This window comes from Panthera pardus, unplaced genomic scaffold, assembly GCF_024362965.1.
Source record: "Panthera pardus isolate Hobbes unplaced genomic scaffold, ASM2436296v1 HiC_scaffold_13, whole genome shotgun sequence".
Taxonomy (NCBI): domain Eukaryota; kingdom Metazoa; phylum Chordata; class Mammalia; order Carnivora; family Felidae; genus Panthera; species Panthera pardus.
The window spans coordinates 192,711,317-192,732,985 of NW_026526688.1; the positions used below are offsets into that span (position 1 = coordinate 192,711,317).

At 46.9% G+C, this 21,669-nt stretch overlaps 1 protein-coding gene across 11 annotated transcripts in view; it reads left to right on the forward strand.

Moving 5' to 3' along the window:
* Window positions 1–21,669, forward strand: part of PROM1 (prominin 1) — a 134,190-nt gene that overhangs the window by 56,528 nt on the left and 55,993 nt on the right. For 9 of the 11 annotated variants that reach the window (XR_008421832.1, XM_053901668.1, XM_053901672.1 and 6 more), the window contains 2 exons: window positions 11,662–11,717; window positions 20,160–20,186. Coding sequence is in view for 10 of the 11 variants with exons in the window: in XM_053901668.1 (XP_053757643.1) it covers window positions 11,662–11,717; window positions 20,160–20,186 (83 nt within the window). In the remaining variant the exon portion in view is untranslated. The remainder of the gene's footprint in view (window positions 1–11,661; window positions 11,718–20,159; window positions 20,187–21,669) is intronic. The other 2 variants (XM_053901671.1, XM_019453656.2) reach the window with 1 other exon arrangement.

A 21,669-nucleotide genomic window follows, 5' to 3' on the forward strand; every position in this document is an offset into this window, starting at 1 on the left:
AGTTTATGTATTTATTTTTGAGAGAGGGAGGGAGCAGCAGAGAAAGAGGAGAGACAGAATTCCAAGCAGTTTCCACGCTGTCAGCGCAGAGCCCGACGTGGGTGGGGCTCCATCCCATGAACCATGACATCATGACCTGAGCTGAAATCAAGAGTTGGGCACTCCACCGACTGAACCACCCAGACACCCTAACAATTGTGTTTTTTAATGTCATTTTTGAGGGAGAAGGGGGTGGAAGAGCCTGTAAGTAAGAGTACCTTGTTTAAAAAATTGCTAAATATTCTTTCAGAAATTCCCGGGAGCTCAAAAAACCTTGGAGAAAACAGAAGTCCCCCTCTGCTCTGCCCCTAGTCCCTCTCTGTCCCCAGTCGGGAAGACCCCATTGCCAACAGCTGAGCCTTCTGTCACAAGGCAGGACAAAGTGGGGTTTAGCGGACCCACGTTCTCACGGGCGTGTATGTGAGATTATGAGGGCCCCGGTGCAGAACAAAGGATTTCATGCACGTTGTGTTCCTTTCCAAGATCCTCGAGGCAAACTTTCCCCAACAAACAGCAGAGACAAAGGCGGCGAATGGAATTACGCTTTCCAGGAATGTCTCAGGGAAGGAAACGAACCAAAAAACTTCAGGAATCGACAGAGATTTTGACCGTGTTCCCTGCTCCCCTCCCTGGATTCACGGGTGGTGGCAACACAGCCCCTAGTCCATCCCAGGAACAGAGACCCCTCCCCACACCCCTCCCAGCACTGAGGCCGGGGACCCACATGCAGCTTTATCGAGGGCCCTGGGCCCCAGGAGACCCCAGAAGTTTCCCTCCGCCTGTGCGACCGGAGCTCCCACCTCCTCTAAAGGAATTCAAGGTGATTTAAGGGCAGGCCGGGCCACATGCTAAGGGTTAAGACGAAACCCCAGTGCACAATCAGTGTGAGCACATAGCAAGGAGAAAGCTGCAGGGGCCAGAATGGTCCCAGATGTTTTCCTAAGAATAGCTTCCCGGGCAGCACTTTTCCCAAGCTCTTTTCTTGGAGCCTGAGTCAGTGCCATCAAATTCTACTGCAAGCCAACGTGCCTCATTGCTTCTGCAAGAAGCCACTCCAGTCAATTAAAGGAGAACCACACAGAGTCTTGTGTTGACAGCTGTAATGAAGGAAATAGCAAAGCAAGGGTGTTCACACTGTATTTTAAACAAAGGAAAAGGGGACTCACCTTCCGGAAAACTTTATGTACTCGGAGGCAGGGGGAGTACATTTGATAAGTTCCAATTGACCCCGTGGCTTGGCTCCCAAATTTCTGAAGCATCAATCCCTGTATTAAAAAGCAAACCAGAGTCTCGTCTTGTTGCCGGAGGACTGGAACCATATAATGAAGTGCTCCGTGCGATTGAAAAGTACAGGACGGTTGCTGCACGAAGTGATTCTTCAAATGCATATCCCTGGAGCACTAAATTCAGACAGGCTCTTGGCAGCCATTCCAGAAGGAAGTGTGCTTCATTCGGGGAATCTGATGAACGCCCGGACCAGAGGCACTTGCATTGTTTAGGTCCCCAGATCACTTCTTTAGGCTCAGCCTCGCTCACATCAGCCACAGGAAGACGTGAGCCAAGCTCTGGGCAGAGGGTGTTCATCTCAGTGTCAGAGGACAGCAAACACATAAAAGCGACCAGGGCTTCAGGAAGATGGGCCTTGCTAGGTACACTCTTCAGGGAAGCAATTAACCATGCAAGTGCCAGACAGATTTCGTTCTGCTCCTTTTGAGGGACATCTTTTCAAATGGCATTTATTTGCCTGCCTCGTAGTTTAGCGCACACCAACTTAAGTCAGTGTGGGGGCTGGTTAAGGAAAATCATTCAGGATCAGTTGTCCTCTGAGACTACATGTGATCGCCTGCCCTTGCACTCACTGGGCCCCCGATTGCGGTCCTTTGGCACAGCTTGTCAGTAGTTGCCGTTAGTGACAGTGAGTCCCCTGCTCTGTAAGAGGGCTGCTCAGATATGCTCGGTTCCGATACAGCTCTGGGGCGGGACCCTTCTATGGCTAACACAGCTGGCTGGGGCAGGGCTGGGGTCTTCTGGGCCCTCTTGGCTGGGCTCTGGCACCCAGCGATTGAATGAAACCCTAATCGAGGTGTTGCCATAAAAGTATTTTATCGATGTGATTGACACCTACAATAAGTTGATTTTAAGTGAAGGAGATTACCCTCCATAATGTGGGGGGGGGGCCTCCTCCAATCAGCTGAAAGGTCTTAAGAGCAAAAACTAAGATTTCCCCAAGAGGAAGAAATTCTGCTTTGAGACTGTAACATGAACCCCTGCCTGAGTTCCCAACCTGCTCTAAAGATTTCAAACTGTCTGACCCCCATAATCTCTTTAAAAAGCCCTCGGGGCGCCTGGGTGGCTCAGCCAGTTAAGCGTCCGACTTAGGCTCAGGTCACGATCTCACAGTTCGTGAGTTCGAGCCCCGCGTCGGGCTCTGTGCTGACAGCTCAGAGCCTGAAGCCTGCTTCCGATTCTGTGTCTCCCTCTCTCTCTGCCCCCTGCCCTGCTCACACTCTGTCTCTCTCAAAAAGTGAATAAACGTTCACCAAAAGATTAAATAAATAAATAAATATCCTCCTCTCTCTCTATCTCTATCTCCTTGCTCATTGATGCTGTTTCTTTGGCGAACCCCGACTGACATAGGCAATCATTTTCAATGTCTGGGGACTGGGGGGCAGGGAATGTGTAGCTGGGGTAAAGCCTACCCCTCCACTCCCCATTTCAGTCACTGAAGAATCGAATCAGCCAGGTTCCCCCCTGACTCCCATATCTTGAGGCAGAGTCTGTGATCACCAACTGCTTTCTCTGGAGGACCCACACTATGTGTAGGTGGTGTAATTTTGTGAGACAATGACTCCTCCTCATGTACCCTAAGGGTACAGTTTGGAGATGGAGTGGTTGGCATGAGTCTACCTTGAAATAAGAGAGGAGCTTTCTTTTACCGTAACTCACCTCCATTCTGGCCGGTGGACTCATACTCAAAAATGGACCTTGGCTTCACATCCAATGATGGGCAACAAATGGGTATTCATGTGCCTTAAGTTAAAACATCTAAGGCATGATTATCCTGCTTTGTCTCTTTCGATTAACCTATCGGATATCAGAACTGATCATACTTACTGTGCTGGCTTAATGTAGTTTTAAACATATTTCATGCAATGAGTTGGCTCCTTAAACATTTTTCTTGATAAAAGGTGAACTGAACCAAATAATCCAAATAACCAGAAGATTTCCAATTTGTTCACATTGAAATATTTCCCTGACACGAGAAGAAATAAATGTTCATTCATTGGAACTCTGAATGGAAGTTCTAAAACACAAAAACAAAACCCAGCAAGTTGAGCCCAGTGAGGGAGGACAAGATTCAACCACAGTGAGTTTCCTGTCTGTAGTCTAAAGACCCCTTCATGTGGGAGCTCTGGAGAAAGTGCAAGGGCCGCGTAGGAACCACATAAATGTTCACAGTTTCACCAACTAACTGTCATCTTGATGACAATCTGCCTTCTGCTCCAGAAAGAGCAGCCTGGCCCTGGGAGCTGGTGGTCTCAACCCATCTAAGCAGCCATGTTGTGCCCATGACTCTTGGAGATGGTCCCAAGATCTTAAGCCAACTTAGTCGTAACTCCTTTTCGATGCAAACTTCCCAGGATCACACTGTAACCTGAGAGCATTTTCCTTAAATATTTTGGCCGTAGACACACGCCTGAATCAGCGTGTTTTGAACATGTGTTTTGTAGATTAGGAAAATTCAGTTGGTAGTGAAGCTGTTGAAGGGCGTATGGAGATTTAAGGCAGGGCTGTGGATGTTTTCCAGAGCTTTTATAGACCCACAGATGAGAAGCAGTTAGAAAGATGCTGTATCTGAGCTACCTTGTACCATGTTTTATAGTGATATTTCTGGGTTTGAATGCCTTGCCACGCATTCTCTTTTATAAACACAGAAAGCTCAACCTTTTAATGAAGATGTCTTTTGAAATCTGTCTCCATTAGTGCCAACATAATGGCTTCACCAAACCTCAGTCTGCTGTGTTATGTGTATGTGTACCTGCTCCTGAGAAAAACGAGTTAACCTTTGTTTCGTCAAAGCTGGCAAGACAGGGAACAGGTAGAGGATGCCTGCAGCACAAAAATGTTGGGAGTCTTCATTGGCTAAGGCTTTTTTCAGTTAGAGAACGTGACACCATTTGTTATAACAAACAAGCCCAAATTTTGATGAAAAATGCTCTCTGTCTAATGGTCTGATATAGAAGCGATGGAGTGGAGAGGTCCTAGGACTCTGGCTCCCTCCATCTAATGGGCCTTCTATCACCATGGGCTTCATGATTCTCCACTAGGTCCTTCGTATTTGGCTGGGAGACGGGTAAAGAGGGTATGCATGCAAACCTCTTGTGGGAGGTTTTGGAGGCCGGGTCTGGAAGCGTTGTGCCCGCACACCTGCCCATGTTCCATTGGCCAGGACTCAAGTCATATGTCCCATCTAAGTGCTTGGGGGCTGGGGAATGTAGTCAAGCAGTGGACCAAGGAAAATGAGGTGACACATGGGTTCTTCTGGGCATTCATATTCTGTACCACAAGCTGAAGGACAGGAAAAGGCAGAGCATGAAAAGGTACAGAATGGAAGTAGGAGACGCTAATGTTTCCATGTTAGTGGATCATATACAAACACCATACTGAACATTTCTCATAGGGCAGAATGCCTCTGTCTCTTCCACACCCTGCGTAATACCAGCACATCTGCGAAGTTAATACTTTTGAACTGTCCAGGGTTGTGTTTTATCTGCACTTGTCAGGCATTCCACTTGGTGCCTACCTGCCCCTTGTCCCCTCAGGAATTTAGTCTAGAGTTGGGGCGGGGGGCAAGTTGTCAAATTGATGTTTAAGAGCTTACAGAGGGGCGCCTGAGTGGTCAGTCAGTTAAGCGTCCCACTCTAGATTTCAGCTCAGGTCCTGATCTCGCAGTTAATGGGATCTAGCCCCACGTCGGGCTCTGCACTGTCAGCACAGAGACTGCTTGGGGTTCTCTCTTTTTCTCTCCCCCTCTTATCCTCTCTCTCTCTCTCTCTCTCTCTCTCTCTCTCTCTCTCTTTCTCTCGGGCTCTGCACTGTCAGCACAGAGACTGCTTGGGGTTCTCTCTTTTTCTCTCCCCCTCTTATTCTCTCTCTCTCTCTCTCTCTCTCTCTCTCTCTCTCTTTCTCTCTCTCAAAAATAAATAAATAAACTTAAAAAAAATTTAAGAGCCTGCAGAAAGTCTTTCGTGCCTGGAAAGAAATGACTAAAGTTTTAATTAACACTTAATCATGAAAGTTTTACATTCACAAACTTAACTTTTGTAGGTTTCTAAGTTGAACTTGAATATCATTTTATGCTACTTTTAGTAAAAACTTGAACAATCTCTTTCAATTTGACAGTGTTGATTTCATGCACAAAATACTAGATTAAGTCACTCTTAATAGAGAGCCCCACACACGACTGGAGTCTCAGACAATGCCACTGGAGGTCAAAGAGGGACACTGTGGTGCCTCCACAGGGAATATTTCACACTGTTTATGCCCTTAGTCAATCATATTTCCAAGAAAACACTTCAAGTGCCTGAAAGAGAGCTTACTTTGTGTGTGTGTGTGTGTGTGTGTGTGTGTGTGTGTGTGTGGTGCGCGCCGCGCGCAGCGCGCGCGCTGGCGCGCTTGCGGGCGTGGGTTTAATTTTCATTAATAAGAGTTCTGAGTACAAATACATCTAACTTGACATTTAGAAAAAAATGAGTCAGGGGCATCTGGGTGGCTCAGTCAGTTGACTGTCCAACTTTGGCTCAGGTCATGATCTCACAGCTCATGAGTTTGAGTCCCGCACGGGGCTCTGTGGTGACAGTTCAGAGCCTGGAGCCTGCTTTGGATTCTGTGTCTCTGTCTCCCTCTACCCCTCCCCCACTTGTGCTCTGTCTCTCTCAAAAATAAATAAACATTCTTTTTAAAAATTTAAAAAAGAAAAGGAAAAAAAAAAGAGTCATTTTCTAAGATTTGTCCGCAAAGAAAAACCTGTTCTGTATGTTTTAATCTCTCAATTTTGATGTTTAACACCATAGTGCTTCTAAGTTTATCACTTAATTTTTGGTTTCATTTAAAAAATTCTAGTTAAAGAGACTAGAAAACATCAGGTAGAGAGGAGCAAAAGACTAATTAAAATGACCTGCACATAAAACTTCACTAAACTTTTTTAAAAGGCTTTAAAATAAAACAAGCCAAGATTAGAATACTTTGTCAGAAAAATTACCAGCTATGAACAAAATAACATTCCAAAAAATATTTTCTCAAGAACTGCATTACAAATAATATTGTTTTACATAGATTAAGAATGGCTTGCCACATACTAAATGTTTATTTATACCAGATATAAAAATCTCTTTAAAAAAACTTTTAAATATAATTTAGCACCTTTGAGAGATTCTGTTCCCAGTAAATGGCAGGAACACACTTTAGAAGCTATCAGGTAGCGTATCTTTTTAATTAGAGACCTAGCCAGGTAAGTCTCATTAAATAGATAGCAACGAGATCTTTGTGAGAGCACGTAAGTTTGTCACAAATCCGACGAATCAACTGGCAACAGCAGGTTTGGGGTTTTTTTGTTTGTTTGTTTGTTTTATGTTGTCTATCCAAGGGTGCCTGGGTGGCTCAGTTGGTTAAGCATCTGACTTTGGTTCAGGTCATGAACTTGCGGTCCGTGAGTTCGAGCCCCGTGTCCAGCTCTGTGCTGACAGCTCAGAGCCTGGAGTCTGCTTTGGATTCTGTCTCCCTCTCTTTGCACCTTCCCCACTAGCACTCTGTCTCTCTTTCTCTCTCAAAAATAGACATTAAAAAAAATTGTCTATCCATTTTACAAGAGAACGTTCCAAGAGTAGAATTTTATTTTGCCTAGCTTGGACCAGAACCTACATGTGTATTAAAAGAAGCCCAGTTAGGAAACAGAAATATCTTACTTAGTCAAAGATGTGTTTCGACTAAGATAAGGAAGATGGGTTTTTTAATATATGGATCCTGCACAAGGCACTTTTCTTATTTTATCTTACTTGTATGGCTTCAGACATCAAAAAAAATTCATAGAGAAATTATTCATACACACACACAGCAAAAAACCACACAACCAACCAACCAAACCCAAGCAACTTACTTTCTAAGTTGATGGTGTGACACAAGAGGTCAGAATTAGCCCTGGTTGCTACCTTTCTTAATTTCCATCATCACACGAAATTTAAAAGTCCCAGGTAAGAGGGCATTGTACCATCTAAGAGTTGAATGAAGAGAGGCTCATAGCCACCATCATTCTGGAAAGACCCACAGAGCCCCTTTATGGGGCCAGATGCTGAGAAACAATCTACCATGACAAGAGCTTCTTCGTTCACTGGAGTCCATATTTCCCTCCCACTGCTGTATCTTAAGAGACAACTGTTATGTTGTGAAAAGAGCATGGGATTTCTATAGTGGAAAATGAATTGCCACATGGGAAAGGTGGCCAGATAACTCCCTGAGTTCAGGGCAGGGAGGATCTTTCCTTGGCCTCTGGGAGTTGTCTGGCCCATGCTAAGTGCCTATCAGGCTCTGTCGGAACAGACCCTCCCTCGGTTTAGGAAGGACAAGGGGGCCATTGTTGTCCACACTGAGGTCTCACAGAGGTCAGGATAACACTAGTGATCCAAATGCTACTGGCTACCTCGCTCACCAGGCAATACGAGGAACTAGTCACAGACCTCAGGGATCCCGTCTGATCTACAAAAAGGAGGCAACACTTTCTTTTGGATAATGTTATGTTTCTGCAGCATCAGTACCACAAATGGTGCTGGATCCCTGGAACTTTCTGGGAATGTAGGAGATCCAGAGGTAGAGATTGGTTCCATTGGAAGCTGGCCAGGAGGACAGAGACAAAGACAAAGGATTGTAGTGCAGCCAGACCCCCAGGCAGGGGTGGCAGCGGGGGGGGGGGGGGGGGGGGGAGGGGAGCAGAAGTGGGACCCTGGGTCTTCCACACGCTTTCTGAGATGGACCATAATCGATTAAAAGTTCTCAACAGCGACGAACGTGTTAGAACTGAGATGGAGTTTCCTAGTGTGTGTCAGTGGGCGGCGGGGGGGTGGGGGGGGGGGCGCTCATGAGTTCCCGCATGAGGCGTGAACAGCAGAGTTAATGCCAAGACCTCACAAATGAAGATGCTGGGCTGCATCCTACAGGCCTTGTGCTGATGTTCATTTACCTGGATTGAGAGCCACTTAGAGATCCACAGGGAAGGCAGAGGACAAATGGATATGGTGGATGCTCATTTTGTGTTCTTGTGACAGGGTACACTGTCACAGGGAGGGAGGGAGGATGAGGAAAAGGACTGAGGCCTCCAAGGTCGATGACCTACAGCCTCTAACCCCGTGCTGTCCAGTACAGAGGCCATGGCCACGTGTGGCCCCTGAGCACCTGAATTATAGCTAGTCTGAACTAAGATGTACTGAGCGCATCTATACCAGACCTGAATACTTAGTGACTGTAAAACAGCTCATTAATATTTTTATATTGATGGCATACAGAAATGACAGTGTATTGCATATATCTGGATTAAGGGCAGCATATTATTAAAATTAATGTCAAATAAACTAATCACCCATTTCTTTTGACTTTTTAAATGTGGCTACTAGGAAATTTGAAATTACTTGTATGGCTTGTAATATATTTCTATTAGGCAGCGCTGCTCTAAACCAGGGGGAGGGAGAACATTCCTGCCCCCAAATCTCAGATGGGTGCTTGGTCCTCACGGCAAAGATCAGTTTGGCAGAGAGATGGGGCCAGCTGGCAGACAAAGGACAGGGGTCAGTTGTCAGTAAGGAGTGTCATTTGGTGTAGCGGGGACCCTTCTTCAGCACCCGGGACCACCGGGATCCCGGGTACTTGGGAGGGGCTGGGGATCTTCCGGCAAATGCTGGGAGCATCTGTTTGGCACTGGAAGACTGGCACTGTCTCATTGGGGCCGCGGCCAACGTGTGATCCATGTGTCCCATATACACTGGCCTCCACATAGTCTGTTAGAGACGCACCTGCTTCATGTGTTCAAGTGTGGTGAGAACGATGCGGTAAAATCCCACGTCTGTCAACCCCATGGAAGCAGATTTTGCAAAATTCTAATTTTTGCTTAAATGCTCTAATTTTATCATTGGCAACAAGTCCTGTGAGTCGCCCTCTCGAAGCTGTGGGCTCCACTCCCTCCATTTTAAGGAAAGTGTCTCCAAAATCCTCAAGTCTGAATAACCATGGTTTGTCTCTCTGTCTTTTCTTCTGCGTGAAAATCGCGCTCCGTGAGAAATGTGGTGAGTTTAGCTCCCAACTCAAGACCAGCACCCAGTGCTCTTTCTGGAGTCAGCTGGAAACGGGTGTGCAGCAAAAGCACCTTACTCACACTACCATTTCCTCGCACAGAATAATAGAAAGATGGCTGCTCACAGATTGAAGTTTAATACAATTACGAGTTTTTAATGCTCCATCAAGATTATTCTCTTTTTAAAACAATGTTTAGTTTTGAAAGAGAGAGTGCAAGCGAGTGAGCTGGGGAGGGGCAGAGAGAGTCGGGGACAGAGAATGTGAAGCGGGCTCTACACTGACAGCAGAGAGCCCAAGGCGGGGCTCGAACCCACAAACTGTGACATCATGACCTGAGCTGAAGTCGGACGCTATGATTGTAATAATCCTCGAGATCATTCTCGTGACTTGAGCTTCTATTTTCCATGAGTTGATGGCAGCGAAGAATAGAATGGATGCTATGTGGTTCCTGCTAAATTACAACAGTCTTTGCCACCGTTGTTTTTGCACCCTGAGTACAAATATCAACACCGTGGAAAGGCGGATCACATCTTCTGCTTCCTCCTCGTGGGCACCCTGAACATATCGTGACGATTCCAAGGGGTCCGCGGACCACATTCAGAGATGTGCCCACTGAGGCCAGTGGGGGATGCCCACCACTTACCTGGTCAGTGTGACCTGAGAGGAAGGAGGGGGCGGCTCCCCGGAAGAGACTCAAAGTTCTCATTTGGGTTTTATAAAGATGAGCCAAGTGAATGCATACTCTGTGGCCACAAGAACACCTTCCATGCCATACTTTCCTTGCGTACTGCTCTGAAGCAGACATTTCCTAAAACCCTTTCACAGAACAGTGAAGGGCCCGCTGTGTGCCAGGCCCTGTACCGTTTTCCTTCGTCTGCATGATCTCACTTAACCTGAAGTGGTCCTTTGAGGGTGGAGACTAATATCAACCCATTGGCAGATGAGGATGCTTGTGGCAGGTAATTCTTCTTCACCCAGGAGGAGACACCGTGGAAAGTAGCGGAGCTTGGACTCCATCCCAACTCTTAACCAGATCAAGATCCCAAAATGCCACACAGGAACGTCACCTGTGTCATTAAATATATTGAAATAAATGGATGATTCCCAATTAAAAAAAATCATCGGTGGACATTTTCATCCAATGAAATCTAGAACAGAAGCCTAATCTGTACAACAAACCAAAGCAAAGTGACTAGCTCAAGGCTGGAGGAGATCTGCGGGGTCGAGCAGACTCAGGTTTCTCCCGTCCTTGGGTCTCCCTTGGAGGAATGAATAACTAGGACTCCCAGTACCCTAGGGATAGGGTAAGCATCCCAAACCTACCAGTTTGATCCCTGCTCCTACAGCACACCTTTTAAAGATCTGTTTTATTTAGTTTGCAGGTCGTTGCATTTAGTCTGTGCAGGTCAGAAGTTGTTTTCCAAAAAGTCCTGCGGGGAGGTGGCCGGCATGTAAATCTATACTTCTTGCTTTAAATAAGCATTCACAACAAGTTTTCCTTTGTGCCCCTTGTAGTACACTTTAGAAGTGATGTATACAGGATACAGCCACAGCATTCCAGAAGCTCATTCCCAGGGTGAATTACAATGTGCAGCGTGGGAAGGACCCTGGGGCAGAAAAATGACGACCCACCTGGGCCTTGGTCTGGCCTCCTCACACATCCCAGATTTTAGACAAGTTATTCTCTCTGTCTGGGCATCAGTCATGGCATATCATTGCTAGATTGGTGAGTCAGGATAAGAGGTGAATCCTAACCTATATGAGAATTTGGAAATGCCCAAAATGAACATGGCGGGAAAAATACCATTTTGCGTATTATTTCAGGTTTTCATGCACTGCTTGGATTAATTGTAAGGTTCTTTTTATTTGTAAAATATTATGTAAATGTAGAATTACTAAAGAATAAGTTGCATTTGTGTTTGTGGTTTCAAAAAATTAAGAGTGCGCAATTTCGGTATAACATTTTATCAGTAATTATTAAGGACCTATATGCTGGTAAATATCAAGGTGTCTTGTGAGAAACCGAAAACTCAAAAATGGCAACTGTCTAATTCCACCACTGCTAAATAGTAAGTCAAAAATATTTGCCCTCCATTCTTTGCTTCTGTTTAGAGCCTCATAGCTTAATTATTTACCTACCTTAAGAAATAGAAATAAAATGATAAGAATACTACATAGAGGTACAATAATTTGTAAGCATATATAAAATTTATTTTCTAAACATACATGTTGTGTTTTTACTGTAAAAGTAACCTTGCTATTCTTTTGTGACTTTTCCCCCAGATATTTTAAGAAAAATTCTACAGAAGAAGTTTGACCTCTCAACTGATTATGAGAAGGTAATTTTTATTGATACATTTGTTAGTAAAAATAAGTATGAACAAAATTTTGGTTGACTTGAAAGTAAATCTTTAAGCAATCAGTTCACCTGTGAACTTTATAATTTTCTTTGACTAAGAATTTTTATGGAATATTGAAACATCTTATAAATCCCCTTTGATTTCTAAAGCAGAAATTCCAAAAGTAGCGTTTGAAAAAACATTCACCTTTTAAGCTGTATGTATTTCTGTATTTAAAAACTGAAATTTCCTTAAGGGAAGTAATGGGGTAGGTTTTTCTTAGCTAAGGGGGAGAGAACTCCCAGACTAAGTAGAATTGTTTGAACATTTCTAGAAACAGGGATGTGTACTTTGTTTCAAAATACAGTTTGGTAGGGGTGCCTGGGTGGCTCAGTCGGTTGAGCTTCCGACTTTAGCTCAGGTCATGATTTCATGCTCATGAGTTCGAGCCCCGCATCGGGCTCTGTGCTGACAGCTCAGAGCCTGGAGCCTGCTTCAGCTTCTGTGTCTCCCTGTCTCTCTCTGCCCCTCTCCCACTTGTTCTGTCTCTCTCTCAAAAATAAATAAAAACATTTAAAATTTTTTTAAAAAATAAAAAAATAAAATACAGTTTGGTAAAAAGCAGCTTCACACTGGAACAGGTGTATTGAGAGCTCTGTGTGTGCACTTGCCTGGGCTAAGGATAAGGAAAATCGCCCTTGATCTCAGGAGGCAAAGAGCCAGATGGCAGAGACCATACCTGATTGTTTAAAGTAGAAGGAGAAGAAGGAAATAAGTAGATTTATAAGTAACAGGAAGAGGAACGTAGGTGAAAAAACGTAATTCTGACCAGAAGTTCTTGCATAAAAGGTGATTGGGGGGCTTGTTGTAAAAAAAGAAGAAGAAGAAGCAGGGCTGGAGCAGGTGGGGAGGTGGCTTTGCTGGCATCCGAGGCTTCGGGGACCACGGGAGCCACCAGGACAAGGTGTGAAAGAGTGGAGAGGAAGGAAAGGCAGCCTAGGACCCTGAACGCTCGCTAATATGAGCAGATGGTATTTTCAGAAAGTATTAAAGGGCCTTGCGTGCCTCTGCTGAATACCAAGGTGTTGTGCATTCATTCTGTTTGCATCTGTGATGGATTACCCAAACACAAGAGTGTCCTTTGCTTTTGGTTTGCGATGAGTGCAGGTTGCCAGTGAAATAAACAGATGCTTGTTGTACTGAATGTTAGGATAATTAAAAAAAAAAAATAGTTGAATCTGTCAGGCTCTTAGTCCTGAAGGATTAAGTACTTTGTCCTCTCCTGAAAGTGGTTATCAAGAGAACAATATAAGCAGACACACGGGGGACATCCTTGAATGGCCAGCACAGCAAACGTGAATGACAGTGTCCCAGTGTGGTGGGGGCAATGTATGGGGAGGGCAGTGATCTTTCGCCCAGTGAATGGTCACCTCAGATGCTGTGGTGACAGTGCCTCATATTCTCAGTTTGCAATAAAGTGATACCCAAGAGAAAACAAATACAGATGCCAAAGGGTAAGCCTTATCTAAAGACCATTTACACGAATTAGTTTCTCTCTAGCGCTCACAGCCTTCCCTAGTACCATGGGAAAACATTTTCGTTATGAAATGCCCGTGGCTTCCTATGTCTCCCAAACGTGGTTGCCGATGTCTGCCTGCATCCCTGGGCAGAACAAAATGACCGTTGCTTGTATATTGATATCGAAAAATAGCGTGCCATTAGCAGCCTGGCCCGAATGCCAGCTAGTTCTGCCAAAGAATGGGTGGGGGTTGCGCTTCACCTGGTCCAGGCCTCGGAGGATGGGGTCCTGAGACCTTGAGGTGACTCTGGGCACCTCAGCAACTACCCGTGGCGAGATTCTTAGTTGGGCCAGTCCTTTATGGCTGGCTTAGTATTAGATTTGGAGCTCCTGTGAAATTGGGGATCTCCCTGGTGCCTGATTTCCTCTCCACCTCAGGTGCCTTTGCAAATGGACCAACACCATTGGCATGGGGGACAAGTGCACTGAGTCCTCATGCATGACCTGAATTCCCCCTTCACGTGGGATCGGGTCACGTTTTCCACTGTTGTCCAAGAAAGAGGGATTTGGTTAGGCAGAGACACTGGAGAAGCCAGACACCTCAGGAGGGGGGCTCTCTGATTGCTCGTAATCTGACGTATGCCGGCTGTGTTGGGTTGGAGTCCTCTGAAGCAGACCCTGAGTCAAGGCCTCGCGGTCGCGTCATTGGTTTGGGAGGTGCAGGGGACACTGGCTGGGAAGTGGAGAGGTAACACGAGGGAGAGAGGGCAGCCTGGAAAGGGTGTGGCATTAAGCCACCGGCCACAGGGGACGGCTGAAGCTTCATCCTGTAGAATTGCCGGGGCAATGGTGTAAAACCCCAGTGTCCAAATTAGTCCCTGGGAAGTGTGAGGGAGCTGAGGTTTCCAGACACCAAGACTGAAGGGGCACAGCTTAGGGGCGGTGTGGGGGCGGGGGATTGTGTTAAGCCCTAAGCACTTCTGACCTGCCGTGGTACCGGAAAAGGCTGTCAAGCACAGAGTGAAAGATGCCAGTAGCTAGAAGCTTGAGGAGGTACATGGAGATGACTGAGGCCTGAGAGATGTGGGAGCCCCAGCAGCGTCTTCTACACTGACCAGTGCCCACTGGCTTTCTAATTACTGCACTCACAGGTAAGGTCTGTCCAGGCGAGGGGTCCTGGGGAGTCTTTTCAGCTTTTGTCCTGAGTCGAGCATTTCCTCTTCTGGTGAGTTCTCAGATGGCAGAGGAGCCTGGGCCGCGGGGTCAGTGACTTTCCAGCTGGGTGTTCTTTTAGTGAACTCTCTTCAGAAGGAGGTTCAGAAGCATTCAGCTGACCTTTTGCTGCAACCGCTGGGCCCGACTTTGGGAGGGAAATAGGACTCCTTTTCACAGAACTGCCTCCTCTTTATACTTCAGCTGAAAGTTAAAGGTAATATTTTAAGATCCTTGGCCCCTTCTCCTCCTCGACATTTTTTTATGTACTTCTCTCTTTCATGTATTCATTTTACAGAGTGCTGGCTAGGAGCAGTGTGTCGCAGGGGACAAACTTGTGAAAGTGTGGCCATTACTCCGCCAACTCTCAGCTGGTGGCAGGGAGGTTGTGGGATAAGAAATACGCATGGATGTTATGGGCTGAATTGTGCCCCAAATTCATCCGTTGAAGTCGTAATCCCAGCACCTCGGAGAGGGATCGGATGAGACATAGTGTCACTACAAGGGTAATTAACTTAAAATGGGGTGATTAGTGAGTCCTAAGCCAGTCTGACCGGTATCCTTATAAGAAGAGGAGATTAGGACACAGACACACACAAAGAAAAGACCGTGTGGGGACACAGGGAGGAGACGGCCATCTGCAAGCCAAGGAGGCCTCAGAAGAAACCAAACCTTCCCACGCCTTGATCTCAGACTCCCAGGCCCTAGACCTGTGAGGAAACACCTTTCTGTTGTTCAAACACTCTGGTCCGCGGCACTTTGTGAAGGCAGCTCCAGCAGACTGATGCAGTCCACAGCTGGACTGGTGGAGGTGGAGGGGGACACACATCACGCGAGAAGTTCTGATAGAGGGCCGTGAACGAGAACGTCCCGAGGAGGGAGAGTGGTTTTGCACCTGGGATGCATTTAAACTGAGACTTCATTAGGGCACCTGGGTGACTCAGCTCATTGAGCGCCTGACTCTTGATTCCGGCTCAGGTCATGATCCCAGGGTTGTGGGATCGAGCCCCACATCAGCTTCCACGCTGAGCGCGGAGCCTGCTTGAGATTCTCTCTTTATATCCCTCTGCCCCTCTCCCCCGCCTGTGCTGTCTCTAAAAACAATTTTTTAAATATTAAACAAATAAACGAACTGAGACCTCAAGGCATGTAGCGCAAACGAGAGCTACAGCCTTTCTTTATGAGCATGAGGCTCGAAGCACAAAGCTTCTCCACTGCTTCTGAAGCTTACACCGGGTCATCGTCCTCTCTGTAATGACAACAGCCACCGTTTCTTGTCCACCTTGGGCCAACACTGGCTTATGAGCTGACATCGTTTCTTTTTTTTTTTTTTTTAATTTTTTTTTAACGTTTATTTATTTTTGAGACAGAGAGAGAGAGAGAGCACGAACAGGGGAGGGTCAGAGAAAGAGGGAGACACAGAATCTGAAACAGGCTCCAGGCTCTGAGCTGTCAGCACAGAGCCCGACGCAGGGCTCGAACCCACGGACCGCGAGATCATGACCTGAGCCGAAGTCGGACGCTCAACCGACCGAGCCACCCAGGCGCCTGAACTTGACATCGTTTCCAACCCCCACAATGACACCTGTCCGAGGCAGAAGTATTTCTGCGCTGCACGCTCAAGAAAATCCTGCCCTCGGAGAGGCTGGGGAACTTGCCCAAGGTCACCCAGTGACTAAGTGGTGAAGGTGGGATCCTTCCCGGGACCGGTCTGACTCCAAACCAACACATGCGCGGCCAACAAAAATTCAGCTCAACCCGAGCCACTGTACTGGAGTCCTAAAGTGACTAATTTGTTGGAAGCAGCTCGCGTTGAGTATTCTGAGCTGTGTGAAAAGACCGTCACAGCCTCAGTGCCGTGCCTTTTATTTATTAAACCATAAAATGTTACAGTGGGTAATTAACCCTGGGAAGGGAAATGAGGGAAAGGGAGGACCGGGCAGACGAAGCCGCGGAAATCCGAGGAACGGCTCTAATCACCGCCGGTTTCTAGCGTCCCTACAGCACGCACAGTGAGGCAGGTACCCTCAGTCATGATTTACGAGTATTAACCCGTTTAGACTTTACAGGAGTGGTCTGTCTTCATTCGAGGTGTTAAGGTAGAGATGACACGGGCAACTCATCTGTCCACTCAGCGTGTGCCAAGCGCCGTGCTCCAGATACAACCTGAGCTGCGCCAAGCCCCTGGGTGTCATTCCCTCGGGGATCAGAGAGCGGGCGAACCCCTTCCCGGGTTCTCTGAGCGCCGGCTGACGGAAACCCAGGGAAAACAGCATGACCTCCCCCTCCACCAAGCTCACGTGGAGTTTCTGCAGAGAGAGCCCCTCAGCCTAGCTTGTCGGGTGGTGACCCCCCCCGCCAAGGAAGTAAAAGGACACAATTCCTGTCTTCAAAGGATGCGTAGTGTGGAGCGTAGGTGGATGGCTTCCCATCGCTTCCCACCAGCAACCCCTGAGTGCCACCTGCACCTCTAGAAACCTTTCCAGGGGACAGTTGTCCCAGCAACGCCCGTCACCTCCGTCTTTTGATTCTGCACATCCCGGTCCGTCGGAATGGACGGCTTCTTTGCAATGACCTGGATTTGTTTCCTTGTGGCCACAGTCCATCCCCACTCCTGCCTCTTGGTTGGCTGCCTCTTGGTTGGCTGGTTTGTATCTTCATCCTTCATTTCATTCCTCGGATGAAATTCCTCACCTTCCATTCATTACCTTTCCCTTTCTTTTAATTTTTTTTTTTACATTTATTTATTTTTCTGAGAGAAATAGAGCACAAGTTGGGGAGGGGCAGAGAGAGGAGAAGACACAGAATCCGAAGCAGGCTCCAGGCTCTGAGCTGTCAGCACAGAGCCTGACACGGGGCTCGAACTCATGAACCGTGGGATCATGACCTGAGCTAAAGTCGGACACTTAACCGACTGAGCCACCCACCCACGCGCCCCTATTTTTTTTTTAACTTTTTAATGTTTATTTATTTTTGAGAGAGACAGAGACAGAGTGTGAGCAGGGGAAGGGCAGAGAGAGGCAGAGAGAGAGGGAGACACAGAATCCGAAGCAGGCTCCAGGCTCTGAGCTGTCAGCACAGAGCCCGACGCGGGGCTCGAACTCATGAGTTGTGAGATCATGGCCTGAGCCAAAGTGGGATGCTTACCTGACTGAGCCACCCAGGCGCCTCTACCTTTCCCTTTCTTGAAGCTTCCTCTGGGGGCAGGTGCTGGGCCTGGGCCTCATCCCTGCTGCTTTTCTTGACCTCACCAGTGCTGACAGTCACTGGATATCGATTTGGCACTTAGGAGACGTCAGGTCATTATTCCAGATGGGATTGTGGTGTTTGGAACCCACCCTGCATGTCCGCGAAAGGTAAGTGAATGAGTTCCCTGTTTCCTGCCCTCCAGGAGAGCGAGGCATGCTCCCTGGAAGAGCACACTCCCCTTTCCCGGCAAGAGAAGCACCTTCCAGAGATCTCAGAAGCATTTAGAGAGCAAGCAGTGCACGGCAGTCTGTGCCCAGGATCATGTCTGGGGCTTGCTGGAGCTGAGGGATGGGAACAATGCTACCGTGTGTTGATCGTTACATCTTCTTGTTAAACATCATCTTCCTGATGGTGATGACGATTGATTGAGCATGACCCTGGGACACCCGGGTCTGAGCACTTCACATGTATTAACTCACCTCGCATACATTAAAGCGTTTAGAACAGGATAAGGCACTGAGCATGTTGCTTCTCACCGTTTTCTCTTGTTGTCTCTGAAAAACTGCATAAAATAGAGCCTCTGCTGATCCAGATTCCATCAGTAAGGTAACCAAGGCTCAGAGTAGCATTGGCAACAAGGCCTAAGCCCGTCCCCCAGGGATTCTGATGTAATGGGTCAGGGCTGGCTGGTTATTGATATTTTTCAAAAGGTCCCCGGGAGACGATGATGGGTAATTAAGTGGAGTGGGGGGTCACTGACACAAAGCGGCATAGCCGGATTCAAACTGCGGCACCGCACGGTAGTAACCTCATACTGTGTGACAGCCGGCACGAACAGGAAAAAGATGAAGATTCACCCACCTCCACCGGGGGGGGGCGGTTGTTGGTACCCCATCAAATACATCAGACCAGACTGACTCCTGGGTGGGAATATTAAGTACCAAAGAATCAGCTGATTGTTGTAGCTTACAGGGGCTTCTGCTCTGGCCCCAGCCCAGCACCATCTGCCCTTGGAGCCGAGAGCAGGTGTCCCAAACCCACCTGATCAGGCCATGACACCAGGGTTGGTTTAAAGACAGGCTCCTGGTTTTACCCAAATCTCCTGATACCCGCTCTAGGGGAGGAGCCTGAAGTCAGTGTTTTTCACACATTTATGGTGGTAAGTTGGGGAGACTGTGGGGCCCATGCCCAGGAAGGGAGTCCGGGGTCATTCAAGATGCCCCATGTGACCCTGGGGGCATGTGTACCTGAACTGCCCACCCCAACACTTTGGATGCCTCATTTAACAGGTACTAATATCACAAACATTGTTCTCCCACCTCTGAAAATCTGCCATCTAAAGCGATAGTTTCCAAACTTTTGGATTTCCCAGAGCACACAGTTGCAAGAAAGTAACCCAGGGAACGACACAGAGCCTAACGTTTATTTTGCCACCCAAGAACATTTAACACCCATCATAACAACAACACCGTATTAACTTTGTCCCCTCTCACGTACATACCACCCCCCTCTCCCCACCAAAAGGATAAACTGAACAAATTTCACCTCAAGGGAAACTCGCTGCACCTTACTTTTTCTGTCTTCCTGCAGGGTGGTCCATCCCCATCACTGGACCACCGTTGAGGGAACTCCCTCGGTTCACCAGTTTACCTGCTTCCGACTGGGCACCTGTTGCATGCCGGGTCCCCGGGTGGGTGCTTGCCAGAGAACGGTGGGCGTGACCTCATGGTTTCTGCTCTCCAGGAGCAAACAACGCCGCTCAGGCAGGGCTCCTGTGGGAGCAGATCCTGACAACCGGCAAGTGTGGGCTCCAAGGCAGCATGAAGGAGGGATGAAAGCAAACCCAGACCTGGTTATCAAGACAGATTTCCAGGAGGAAGCAACATCCAGGCAGACTTGAGTCCCATGAGCAGAGGAGTGAAGGGAATAACGTTCTGGGCAAGGAGGCATTGCCAGGGAGCTCGAGGCAGGAAGGGGGAGCATGAGGCTTCTTCTTAGGACTAGAATGGCCAAGAAGAACAAGGCATGGGGCCAGGATTAAGTAACAGGACCACATTAAGAGGCTGGAATTAAACATGATGGGAATCCAGGAAATGCAGGTAAGCAAGAGAATGACCTCATCCGATTCTCAGTTTAGAAAGGACACTTTGGAAACTGTTGCCTTCGGCTGGGGTTCAGCGGCTGATCCTCTATTGTGTAAAGACCACACGGTTCGTGTGTCAAGCCTGTGTCACTTTCCCTCTAATATCCCCCATTCTGTCCACACCTGATTAGCATCCTGATAAGAACCTTTCAGGAAATCCAAATATACATTCCAAATGTAAATTCCATTTGTTTCTCTAATAAACACTCAAGTTTTATGTTCCTGGCTTATGTGGACCAACCTCTCACTTGATTTGCGCTGTATGGAATGTTAATGTTCTCAGTTGTGGTTAATCGCTCATGTAACTTTTTCTGTTTTCTTGATGCATGCTGCCTCTGCCTTACTCTCCTCAACTCCTCCACTGCCTTGACTTCCACAGCCAGAAAATGTAGTCTTGACCCTGAAGGTAAAGTCCTTGTTTGCTGTTTCTCGTGACTCTGTCTAAAGCCAAGGGGAATGAGATGCTTCTGCCAGAACTTCCTGTCCTTCCGCTGTCGTCTCCGTTGTGATGGTGTTTTAAATGGCTCCTTTCATTTTTGTTTATGGAATCGTCATCAATCTTCTCTTCCAGTTTTAGTAGTTCACCAAAGAATAGCGACCCACCTCAGCAACTTTCCATCTTGATCTTCTCCTCGTAATCCACAAAGCGTTCTGGAGATCCTGGCGTATCAGAAACTCAGTTAGGTCTTTGCCAGACCTTGGCCAGACTTCACCCAGAAGTGAACTCTTGAGATGACATATACCTTGATCCTGATACTGTTTGACATAATATTGAGTCAGTAACGTTGGAAAGGTTGTGTATCAAGTGTGAAAATTGTACTTGGAGGTAAACATAGTGCATTTAGAACATTTTGAAAACACCTTCTCTCCTGCATTTGAGTTCAGTGTCTTCTGGACTCAGAAAGGATTTTAAATCCCTTTTAAAATAGTAAATAATTGGGACACCTGGGTGGCTCAGTCAGTTAAGCGTCCGACTTCGGCTCAGGTCATGATCTCACCGCTCGTGGGTCCGAGCCCCGCGTCGGGCTCTGTGCTGACAGCTCGGAGCCTGGAGCCCACTTCAGATTCTGTGTCTCCCCTTCTCTCTCTGCCCCTCCCCCACTGATGCTCTGTCTCTCTCTCTTTCTCTCAAAAATAAATAAATGTCAAAAAAAATTTTCAAAATAGTAAATAATTTAGATCATTTTCTGGGAAATAGAGAAATAAGAGTTTGGAGTATCTCAATTGGCCGATGATGTGGGTCCTCAAGGGCAGGTTACAAGCACCAGTAGGTAATGACTCTCTGTGGCCATGGAATAGGGCTTGGTTTAAGCGGGGCATGTATTTGATGAATGAAGCAAAAGTCAACCACTTTTTTTTTTTTTTTAGCATTTTATCCTTAATCTCAAAGTACATAATATTCAGGTGTCGTGTGCACCTCGGTCCTCTTAGGCATTTGTCCACAGACTTAATTACTATTGATTGAATATTTGCTGTGTGCTGGGCACTTGGCTGGCTGTTTTCACATTCAATCGTTTAATTATCTGACCCTCACAATATGCTTATGACCTTAATGCTAATTCCGGTTTAGGGAACCAGAAGCCCTCCCCCGCCCCCACCCTGTGTAATTTAAAGCAGGTCTTCTGACTCTCAGTTCAGTGTTAAGACCTCACATTCGTTTCGAGGAACAACACTTGTGTCTTCTTTTACTTCGCTCAGCTTGGCTTCAGAATCTGTTGTTAGCGAGCCGGTCCATTAGTTGTAAACAGCCAGCCTGTAATTGTCATTCTTTAAAAAATGTCTTGCTTTATGGAAACATGAGTTGCAGTAAGCTCTAGTTTTGTCATCCAGTGGCATTAATTTTTTTTTTTATCCCAGAATAAAGCCAGCAGTGATTATAAAAATATATT